We start from the raw sequence: 12,478 nt of genomic DNA on the forward strand, positions 1-12,478 counted from the left end.
GTACTTTTGTAGGGAATTGCCTTCCTGTTCTCCTTGATCGGTCAACTGACTCTCTTTTAATATGAGCAAGTTGTCATAAATTGTATCCCAGCTCTCCAGCCTAAATTTTTATCACCTAGACGTTTTGCAGTATTATCTTTATTTGGAATATTAAAAAATATGTAATGTAGTGATATAGATTCATGAGCTGTTTATAGTGCAGTTACCTATATACGTGTGCTGAACTGTTCCTAATGAAGGTCGTTAAATGGGTCGATGACTGCACTGGATGGAATGTTATGTGGCAGTGCATGTACACTCCTGGAAATGGAAAAAAGAACACATTGACACCGGTGTGTCAGACCCACCATACTTGCTCCGGACACTGCGAGAGGGCTGTACAAGCAATGATCACTCGCACGGCACAGCGGACACACCAGGAACCGCGGTGTTGGCCGTCGAATGGCGCTAGCTGCGCAGCATTTGTGCACCGCCGCCGTCAGTGTCAGCCAGTTTGCCGTGGCATACGGAGCTCCATCGCAGTCTTTAACACTGGTAGCATGCCGCGACAGCGTGGACGTGAACCGTATGTGCAGTTGACGGACTTTGAGCGAGGGCGTATAGTGGGCATGCGGGAGGCCGGGTGGACGTACCGCCGAATTGCTCAACACGTGGGGCGTGAGGTCTCCACAGTACATCGATGTTGTCGCCAGTGGTCGGCGGAAGGTGCACGTGCCCGTCGACCTGGGACCGGACCGCAGCGACGCACGGATGCACGCCAAGACCGTAGGATCCTACGCAGTGCCGTAGGGGACCGCACCGCCACTTCCCAGCAAATTAGGGACACTGTTGCTCCTGGGGTATCGGCGAGGACCATTCGCAACCGTCTCCATGAAGCTGGGCTACGGTCCCGCACACCGTTAGGCCGTCTTCCGCTCACGCCCCAACATCGTGCAGCCCGCCTCCAGTGGTGTCGCGACAGGCGTGAATGGAGGGACGAATGGAGACGTGTCGTCTTCAGCGATGAGAGTCGCTTCTGCCTTGGTGCCAATGATGGTCGTATGCGTGTTTGGCGCCGTGCAGGTGAGCGCCACAATCAGGACTGCATACGACCGAGGCACACAGGGCCAACACCCGGCATCATGGTGTGGGGAGCGATCTCCTACACTGACCGTACACCACTGGTGATCGTCGAGGGGACACTGAATAGTGCACGGTACATCCAAACCGTCATCGAACCCATCGTTCTACCATTCCTAAACCGGCAAGGGAACTTGCTGTTCCAACAGGACAATGCACGTCCGCTTGTATCCCGTGCCACCCAACGTGCTCTAGAAGGTGTAAGTCAACTACCCTGGCCAGCAAGATCTCCGGATCTGTCCCCCATTGAGCATGTTTGGGACTGGATGAAGCGTCGTCTCACGCGGTCTGCACGTCCAGCACGAACGCTGGTCCAACTGAGGCGCCAGGTGGAAATGGCATGGCAAGCCGTTCCACAGGACTACATCCAGCATCTCTACGATCGTCTCCATGGGAGAATAGCAGCCTGCATTGCTGCGAAAGATGGATATACACTGTACTAGTGCCGACATTGTGCATGCTCTGTTGCCTGTGTCTATGTGCCTGTGCTTCTGTCAGTGTGATCATGAGATGTATCTGACCCCAGGAATGTGTCAATAAAGTTTCCCCTTCCTGGGACAATGAATTCACGGTGTTCTTATTTCAATTTCCAGGAGTGTATTAACAGCTTGGTGTGAGCTATGTGGAAACTTTGTGATGGAGCTTCCGATAGAGTCTTTTTTGTAGAACGGACAGAGATGGAATGTACTATACTTTGCAGTAAGGGCCAATTTCAGAATGGATATATCGATGAAGAAGAAAGTGCCTTTGGGATGAATATGTTATGTATGGCGCAAATTGAAAGCGGTATAGACTTTTAGAGGCGTTTCATAGCACCAGTATTATTGAGAAGACCAGAGATAGTGGGATTTGTCAGCTCTAGTTTGCGGAATGCTCTGGATTCCTAGAGGTACTACTGAAATCTGTAGTGAACTGTGAGCTTAGTTAGCTGGTAAAGGTTGCCTGTGGAAGAGATTAGATGGATGTAAAAAAAAATGAGATGAAGAGATTTCAGGTTAAGGCTCAACAGAGACTGATAAAAACGGAGGGAGAATTTCTGAAAAATAGTAAAAAGTCGCAATTTGTGTGTCACGGTAGTGAGCAGGTTTCATCCTTTGTTAGCTTTGTTTCAGACTGTTACTAAGAGACGCTTCCATGTAACTCTGTAGAATAAAGTTAGTCTTAGCTATTTTATTGTTGTAGTAATATTTGCTTAAGGGTGGTGGACAGTAAAGGGGACGTTGAGGAAACAGACCAGTGACTAGTTAGCCTATGAACATTCTCTAGGGTCTGGTGGGATAGATCAACATTGAGGAAACAAATGAGCTATTAGTTAGCCTATGACTATTCCCTAGCATCTGACGGGATGGATTAAGAGGTACTAGAGGTGAAAAAGCATATTCTGCAGACAGAGTAGAAGATGTGCTTCAGAGAAAGCGAGAAGGCTGATTCAAGGGCAATGAAGGCAGTATGGTCGGCGTCATTGGGAATGGCTTCTCAACACCTTGAACCTGGGAAAATTTGCCATAGAGTCCCAAAACACATGGTGCATTAACATCTCCTAGGAACAGACCGAGTGAGGGAGGTAGGAAATAAGGTAGGAAGAAACCCTCCATCCACGACAGACAAACGTTACACAGTCCAAGATTACATGGGCTGTGCTTTTATAGCAAAATCTGACTAGCTCTTATGCAAGAGATAGCAGTGGAGTGACGTAAGTCATTCATACAGACTGTCACACATCCTTGAGTTCTCTCGCCAATGATTCTTTTTTTTGTTTTCATTGAAGTATCTATCCCCTACCCACAGGGCGTCCGTAGGTTTAAAATATGCCTCCTGTAGACAAAAGCAGTGGCGACGTCCATGTGCTAACAGTGCTCCACATGCGTTCTGAACACATTCATGTTCAACTGTAGTTATGGAGATATTGGAGAGAAGGATAATGTGCGTGACAGGGCTGTCGGCATCGAGTTTTGAGGAACTTATGGCTCGATGTATCCGTTTCCCTCAACTTTCATTTGAACAATTTTTTTTCGGTAACGCCAGTGAAAAACAACATATAACAGTAGCATCACCACAGACTACAATAACTGATGCAAACACAGAAACTTTCTCATGAAAGTTCCCCTGCAGAAAGAAAGTTGTGGCTGAGTCTGGAGCTGAAGTCTCAACACCCGAACCAGAAACAGCAATGGATGGAACTAATCCTACCTCGTATATCATAATTAACAGCTAAGAGTGCCTTGGGTTAAAATATGCGATAACAGAAGCAAAAGCTTGCCAGCAAACGTGGGTCTACAAACGAGTTGTCTGCTTCAGCACGATACATGTTACAATTTACTGTACACTCATAACCTAAATGAAGTCTTCCACGTGTCATCCTCACATTTTAATTCAATACTGTACTCGTCTCTATGGCAAGTTACGAATTTTTTCAGACACTACAGATCATTTCGCAAATCTTGATAAGACTGTACAATTCTAGAGTAGCAAGGCTAAGTTCACCCTGTGTCACTTCAATTAATGGCTTTTTAATTGGCTTCAATTCCTGTCATCCCCCCCTCCCCACCCCCTTTTCAGGCAATTGTGCAATGATGTCACAAGATAGCTGCCAAGATAACGGACTACAGAATAACAAGATGGCTTTAAAGGTGTCGGACTATAGCGCTACATTATGATATCAGAAAAATGGAACACAATGGCAGACTGTGACACACTATGAGATAGGAAACACATAACATAAATGCTGACTTTAATGCAAACTATGACATCAGATATCTGGTGGTGCTGCAGTTGCTTACCCCCACCATTCACCGACTGAGCCAAAACCTACTATCCGCCTGTCACTTCTGTTCTGTTCACCATGATCGAAGGATCACGAAATTTCAGAAGAGATCAGTCACCACATCCTACAAGAGTAAGAAGAAGAATGCTGTCACACTTGAATGTAAGTATTTTTACTAACCATATCCTGTCATAGCTACTATGTGTTGGGTCTGTATGTGTGTGTGTGTGTGTGTGTGTGTGTGTGTGTGTGTGTGTGTGTGTGTGTGTGTGTGTGTTCTTTTCAAGAGACAACAGACACCCCATGCAGCATTACTGCCATGTTGAAGCTAGATACACATCTCTTCGAGCATCTATTGGCTGCACTGCGACCAATCGTTAATCTGCAGGAGTGCACATACGAGCTACCAGATATATTTGATCAGGACATATAACCATTCACAAAGCCATAGTTAAGTGGTTCTAGTGTAATGCTGTTGTCGCAACATATAATTCAATGGCCTGAATATCAAAGCCTGTAAATGTAGGCATAAAAGCACGTGTCTGTCATGTACCAATGGAAATTAAGAATGTCAAACATGGTATTAAAGTAAAATTAGCCTGATGGGTTAGAATGAGCTGTGTGTGCAACGCCACACATTGGTAGCCATACGACCACAGAGTATGACCCATCTCATTCTCCTCAAGTCATCTACTGCTTTGGTTTGAGGCTGCCATAGTGATGTATGGAGATACAGCACTCAACGTAGCATCTGGAGACTCCTCCATACATCTGTGCCATTAAAGTGTTGTGAACTTAAGTGATGTAGGAAATGCATTATTGGTTATATTAGCCAGACTTAGTCAATGGCAGCCAATTATTAAAATTGTATTCAAGGATGACATGACCATAGCGTTCATGCGAAGAACATAAAGCAGTGTATGAGTTCATAAGTCTGTGCAGTGTCAAAGTCATAAACTATTACGCCCATAAGTATTAACTCCATGTATTCTGAATTTAGAGAAAGAATAACAAAGTCCTTTCTTGCTTCTATATGTCTTAACTACAAAAAGGCTGCATTTTTGGAGTATAAGAACAGTTATTTGGAGAATACTGTACAGCTGTTGATGAAGTGAAAAAGAACTCACTGCAAGGTGGTATACTGCACCCAATGTGTGCTTTTTGACGTACGATAGTATAATAATCAAGCATAGTTTTTATTAATTTCACCATCCTCTTATTCAAGTACGAGTTTTAAAGTTTATGAAGAAGTACATCTATCATAGCTCACTAAGTAAGGTATCTGAGGAGGTTACTAAGAAAATAATAGGGTCATCACCAAACTGATTGAGCTACTGTGGCTGCATATTTTTAAAGGAAAAACCTATATATGAAAAACTTATTTTATCTGACTTTGTGCATATCATAAAGTTTATAACAAGGTTCACATTCAGAAGTAAGCACAACACTCCAACACTTGATACAGCAATCGAAAGGAGTGTCAAATATCATATAGCAATGGTATCAGAGGTACTGGAAACACATAATAGTTCAATGCATTTAAACATTATAGCCTTTCTATAAGTTTACTATAAAGGTCAAGAAGTGCCTTACACAATAATTTTTAATTAAGCACTTGAATAGGAAATGTGCTTCCTCTTCCTTCATTTGGAGTCCATAGCCAGCTGCAGTATCTAGATATATTCAGGGATGATTAGTTCCAGAAACCTCAGGATGTGAGGGCTTAGTAGTGAATTATTGGATATTCAAAGTATGGGTTGATGGGCTGGTGTTCAGAATTTGCAGTATACTTTCTGTGCCCTCACTTAAATTAACAACTGACACTGTTGATCAGCATTTATCAGGTTTAGAATCAAGTTTCATAACTTTATTATTTTTAAAGACTGAAAGCATGAGTGATAATAATGAACTGAATGTACAACCCAGCAAATACTTTCTTATATAATTGTAAGCAAAGATGATATATATTTTTTTTCTTTTTAAAGTTGCATACACTGTGACACATGATATTTATGAGCACAAGCTGAAAAATGTATCTCCCAGTCGCTGACGTACATTCAAAGGGCGAACATGTTGAAACGTGTAGCAGCAATGCAGCCTTCTTGTAAATAGTGGTGACGATGATGACTATGGCAGAAAATGGTGGTAAAACTGTATGTATGTAACTCATTTTCTTTTCTCCATGCAGGTGAACCAAAACCATATGATACGAAAGTTGTGTTTGTTTAATACAACATTTATTTAAAACAACAGTGGCAGAAAATGTGTAACTATTGGAATGATGTTGGATCTACAGAGTGCTGGATTTTGAAAATCCTCGTTATAGCGATACATAAGAAATACTATCCATGGATGAGTGGGTTCATTTATGTCACATTTTAACGCAAATTGTTACAGTGTTCAATGGAACTGCTCAAGCTCCTTCAGTGACTTATCCGACCATAACAGTTGCCACTGGGAACTTCCCACAAAGAGTTACACTCTTTACTGAACGTGTGTGCACCCATCTGCAAGAGCATACTTTTAAAAACTTAATGTACACCAGGATATTTTAGGGGAACGATTAATCTGGCAGCTGTCTATGTACAGATTCTATGAAGGAATCTGTACCAAGCTGATGGAGTTTGCACACAAAACTCAGCATCCATCAGATGAAATAGTATAGTATAGTAGTACTCCGTCTTCAGGCCACAAGTGGTCCCCGGGACCATCCGACCGCCATGTCATCCTCAATGAGTATGCAGATAGGAGGGGCGTGTGGTCAGCACACCACTCTCCCGGTTGTTAGGATGGTTTTCTTTGACCGGAGCCGCTACTATTCGGTCGAGTAGCTCCTCAATTGACATCACGAGACTGAGTGCACCCCGAAAAATGGCAACAACGCATGGCGGCCCGGATGGTGCATATAGTCTGCGGCCTCGAGCTCGGCTCCAGTTCACCACCATCAGTGGAGGGTGAAGTTTTGACAATGCCAGCCACTCATGCTGGCGAAACGTCAGTAAAATCATTAGATGATTGTTGGCTGAAGAACCCAAAAAAAGAAGCCAATAGGCAGTTTCTCAACAAGTGGCCATGAAAGCCTTAACAATTTTGTACTGTTTTTTTACTTCACATTAGCGAGTCTTTAATTTGTTCTGTTCTGTTATCATAATTTTTTTGGCCTTCATGACTCCTGCATCGAACAGCCATGTGTCTGCTTGCTATAGAAAAGGCGCTTCAGAGCTCAAAACTGTTGAAATTGATCATCCTAGATGCTCAGCAAGTTTTTAGTATATTGTTTGCATTGTCCTTATTTCATGTGTCTCACGCAGTCACTCTAAACTAATTTACTGGAGCTCCTCTCGTTACTGCTCTACGACCATTTATACACTACCATTTGTGGAAATTGCAACACCAAGATGGAAATGCTTGAATTCAGTTAATTTAATGCCACCAGTTAGGTACATGACAAGTAACAAATGATAACATTTTCAAATCTGTGCCGGCCGCGGTGGTCTCGCGGTTCTAGGCGCTCAGTCCGGAACCGCGCGACTGCTGCGGTCGCAGGTTCGAATCCTGCCTCGGGCATGGATGTGTGTGATGTCCTTAGGTTAGTTCGGTTTAAGTAGTTCTAAGTTCTAGGGGACTGATGACCACAGATGTTAAGTCCCATAGTGCTCAGAGCCATTTGAACCATTTTTTTCAAATCTGTACATGTCCTTTGAGCCCTACTATTCAGTATGTCATGTGGCCACTATGCACTGCAATTAGTGCTGCTGTACGCCGTGGCATTGAATCAATGGGGTTCTGAATACGTTTCTGAGGGATTTCCCTCCACGCAGTTTGTATCTGAGCTAACAAATCTGTTACACCAGTTATTGGAAGACTGTGAAGCACCAGGTGCTGACCAACCATATGCCCAAATATGTTCGATGGGTGACATGTCTGGCGAACGTACAGGCCAGGGAATCAATGGTACCAGTCGTTCTTCATAGAAGGCTTGTACATTCCTCGCAACATGTGGCCGGGAATTGTCCTGTTGTCAGTGGAGATGCCTAAAGCAGGCGGAGTACCTCAGACTCCACAACCTCCATTAGGTACCGGTTGCTGTTCAAAGTGCCCGCAATGCGTACGAGGCGAGATCGGTTGTTGTAACCAATGGTGCCTCAAAACAACAAACCTGGTATTTGTCTGCTTTGCAGCTCCAGGTTGCGCTCACCACGGTACCTCCGGACACGTATGCGGCCATCACTGTAGAGCACGTAGAAGCGTGACTCATCCGTAAAGATTACAAGTGTTCACGTACCCATTGCAGTCGGAGAAGCTTGTGGTTTCTGGACAATGGAAGCCGAGGTAATGGCATGTGTGAAACCAGTCCGACCTACAGCAGATGGTGACGAACCGTCGATGCAGACAAGTGCACACCTGTTGCACTGCTCCAGCGAGGAACCAACACTGTGGATGACGCTGTACAGTCCGTAAAGGCCATGTGGGCGAGTTGACGGTCATCCCGTGCTGTGGTCATGTTCCGTGGTCCAGTTCCCGCTCGTCACTGGGTAAGACCTTTCTCTATCCACTGCTTCCACACACGCATCACTGCCGTAGCAGTATGCCTTGTGCGAGCCGAAATGTCACGGTATGACAACCTCGTTTGCCGGAGACCGATCATTCTGCCCCGTTCGAACTCGCTCACACGCCGATGTGGCTCCCTTTGACGTCGAATAGGCGTACTGACACTCACTGTATTGTTTCCACTTTGTGTGACAGCTGTGCACCGACTACACTAGGCGCAACACCGACCCTGTCGGACCGACACGAGAGGGCTCTCTGCTCGGTCTACACGTGTCCCATCTCGCTGCAAAACGTATCACTAGTAGAGATGGGTCGAACTCGTTCATTCCCGTGAACTACTTCATTCATTTCACTCTTTGCCGTGAAGCGTTCAAATGAAGTAGTTCATTCATGAAGTACGGAAGCCTGGCGAAGTTGCCCAGTTCGAAGCTCAGTCGCGGCTGCGCTCGCTTCGCCTCGCTCGTACAATAAAGCTTCGTAGTACTTCATAATTTTACCAACAGATGGCCGAACTATGCAGTAACGTGCACGAAACGTTTTACGCTCTTACAGCGTCTGAGTTAACTTAAATAGAGCATGGTCGAGGGGGACAAAGGAAAGATAAACAGAGGAGCCTGTCACATATAAAGAACGTATTACATTTAATCTTGCTCGACATTTTCTCATGAAGCGCCCAAAAAAGTCTTTATCTGCCAAATTAAACATTATTTGTTGTATTTATGGACTGAAAACTAGGGCTACCAACGAAATGCAGTCCAATTTTATGTTCCTTTTAAAACTTAATCCAAAATAGAATGAGTATGTTTACCACTGTCACAAAGTCTATATACCTACGTTAAGTAATTATTCAGAAGTTTTCCTGTAGATTTTATTTTTGTTAAGAATAATAATCCTCCAGATTCAAAACGTAAACTGTCACCTGTAGTCATTGGTACGATTTCACGTAAAATCCCTCTTTCAGTGTTATTAACAAACCTCTTATTTTCATGTTGGCTGTGCATGCTCACACAGCCAGCCTCTTCGTTTGTATCTTTAATATTCATTTGTCTGCAAGCGCTGCCAAAGGTAGGCTACCCGTAGACGCGAAGTTTAACTGCACAAATAGTCACGGGTAATGATGTCAGCACTGCAGGAAGCAGCTGACGCTGCATTCTCCTCGCCCCTCACCTCCCCAACACCTCGTAAACCTATCGTTCCACACAAACACCGCGCGATTCGTCGACAGGCAGTAGAGGGAGGACTGAAGTGAAGGGAGGATGAGTGACGTAGCGGCGATGTAGTGGGAGAGGGGGAGAGAGTGAATGAACTAGAAAAAAGTGTGGAGTGTGCTATCTGTGAAGAGTTTGAAGTACCAGTTCATTGAAATTGAGTGGTTAGTTCACACTTCACTGGAGTGAAGCGTTCATTTGAACGACTCATTCACGAGCTCCTCATCACTAATCACTAGTGCTTGCACGCCCGTCGCTGCTTCCACCAAGTGTGGCGCTATTCGGGTAATTCCTTCTTGGTGATGTACTTTTCACAAATGGCAGTGTATTTTTGCTGCTTATTTACTTTTCCATCTTTCTTTACTTTACCTCTTCCGCTACTGTTTCTCTTTTATTCTCCCCTCCCACTCCAGTTTCCCCTCCGACATATGTCTTGAACCAGTTGCTAATGTCAAGCAATTGCAATCTCTTTTAACGATCTCTGCTAATTAGCACATTATTCCTCTAGTTCAACGCCTTGGATTTCATTGTTAGTGGCACAATTTTTTTAATATCTTGCCCACCGCTCTACTCCTACATCAGATAAGTATCGATAATGATACCAGCATATTCACTTCCCTTAACATTTTTTTCTAATTTAAAGAGCTGAGATAAAAACTGAATGACTGACGCAAGTTTTTGAAGTTCATAACTATCTTAGGAGGTTTATTCAAACCGTATTGCCCTCTTATATATCACTGATGCACAGTTGGAGATTACAGTACTCGTAAGGGTACAAGTGAGTGCTGTTGCAACTTTAATGAAATGGTGAGTTTTGCAGCCTGATGTGTTCTCCTTTTGTTCCGTAGATATTTACCAGAATCTCCGAGATGGCTACTCAGTAAAGGACGACCAGAAGAGGCTCTCAAGGTTCTGGAGAGGGTAGCAGCAACAAATGGAAAGCCCCTACCTTGTGACACGTTGATGAAGCTTAATTACCTGTCTGAACAGAGAACTCCAAACATGGGTATCAGAAGCATCATTACCAACAGGAATCTCTTTAAAAATACAGTTTTATTACTTATTAGCAGGTTTGTGAATCTAATTTTTTTCATATAATTTTTTAAACTCGAACGAAAATGTCAATTTTTGGCGGTGGATGGTGAATATATACTTTTAGTTCATTAGATCCGAGTGAAAGCATTGTTTAAAATAAAAACCTGGAATACATGACGGTTGCTTGCTGATGACTGAAACCGATGAATCATCGTAGTGGTAACATCTGACTTGATTACGTATTTCATCAATTGCATTGTACATATTCCACTGTGAAAGGGTTTTTAAAATTACTCTTATTTTGAAGCTAAAAATTTGTGGTTTTTCTGCTTTTAAACGTATTAGCTACTCATGTATATATTTTAGTGAAATTTATAATGAATGTAAAAATACACTGATCAGCCAGAACATTATGACTACCGACATTCAATGCATGTAGTATCAGTGAGAATACTGTCTGTGTGTAGAATGGGGAAGCCATTCAATGTATCTGAGTTTCACCAAGGGCAGATTTTGGTGGTCCAGAGGCTCGAAACGAGCATTTCGGAAACTGAACAACTTGTCAGGTGTTCGATGAGTGCTGTGGTGAGTGTCTTCAACACGTGGCCAAACGAATGTGGGGCCACATCCAGACGTCGTGGCCTAGAGCAGACATCTCTCATTGCAGATGTTGGACGTTGCAGGCTGGGCAGACTGGTAAAACTGGACAGGCAGCGAACTGTGGCGGAACTGGAGTCAGACTTAAATGCTGGGCAGAGTATAAGTGTGTCTGAAAACACAGTGCACTGAACACTCCTAACGATGGGCCTCCGCAGCCAACGACCCATGCATGTGCCAATGTTAACACCGCAACATCGGCAACTACGACAGAAATGGGCACCCGACAATCAGCACTTGACGTTGGCACACTGGGAGATCATTGCAAGGTGTGATGGATCCCAATACCTCTTTCACCATACCGATGAAAGGGACGAATCGCTGGACACTTATACTGCACGTCAGAGACAAGCTGGAGTGGCTCCATTAAGCTGGAAAACATTCATATGGGCATCCATGGATCCAGTGGAGCTCGTGCAAAGTATCGTGACGGCCAAGGAGTATCATATACTGATTGGAGACCACATATACCCCCTCGTGAGGATCATGTTTCCCAAGAACAGTGGCTTTTTTCAAGAAAATAATGCACCATACCACAAGGCCTTGAGTGTTATTGGAGTGGTTTGAGGAACATAGTGGTGAGTTTCAGTTGACTTTCTGGCTCCCCAACTGGCCAGATATGAACCCATTTGTACACATCTGGGATGAGACTGAATGTGGCGTCAGCGCTCATCATCCCCCTCCCTGGAATTTAGGGGAATTAGGTGATCTGTGTGTGCCGACATAGACCTCCAGCGACCTGCCAAGGCCTCAGTGCTTCCATGCCACACTGTGTCGCTGCTGTTATCCGTGCCAAAGGTGGATAAACTGGCTATTAGGTAGATGGTCATAATGTTCTGGTTGACGAGTGTATGTTGTGAACATATGATTATATAGTTGCGTCATTGATGCATTGTAGACTAACCATGACAAGCAGCAAACAGGGTAGCTCTCATGACTTTAAAAGGCATTTAACCAGCTACCACTGTTAAAAAAGCCTGTTTACTGTACTAACTCTTTTGATGTGGAGAATCACAGACAGTCAGACATATCACAGAAGTATTGTCCCACAATACCATAGCATAGTAGACCACAAGGCTTCCTGCTAACGTCTAGAGAGTCGATAGATTACATAAATGCTCTAGATGTTTCTGTAATGTTTGAA

At 43.9% G+C, this 12,478-nt stretch overlaps 1 protein-coding gene across 2 annotated transcripts in view; it reads left to right on the forward strand.

Annotated features, from left to right (window-relative positions):
- LOC126475322 (solute carrier family 22 member 7-like) overlaps positions 1-12,478 on the forward strand; it is a 138,365-nt gene that overhangs the window by 64,945 nt on the left and 60,942 nt on the right. For both annotated transcript variants that reach the window (XM_050103107.1, XM_050103108.1), the window contains exon 6: positions 10,491-10,712. In XM_050103107.1, the coding sequence (XP_049959064.1) occupies positions 10,491-10,712 (222 nt within the window). The remainder of the gene's footprint in view (positions 1-10,490; positions 10,713-12,478) is intronic.

The sequence above is a fragment of the Schistocerca serialis genome, chromosome 4 (assembly GCF_023864345.2).
Source record: "Schistocerca serialis cubense isolate TAMUIC-IGC-003099 chromosome 4, iqSchSeri2.2, whole genome shotgun sequence".
Taxonomy (NCBI): Eukaryota; Metazoa; Arthropoda; class Insecta; order Orthoptera; family Acrididae; genus Schistocerca; species Schistocerca serialis.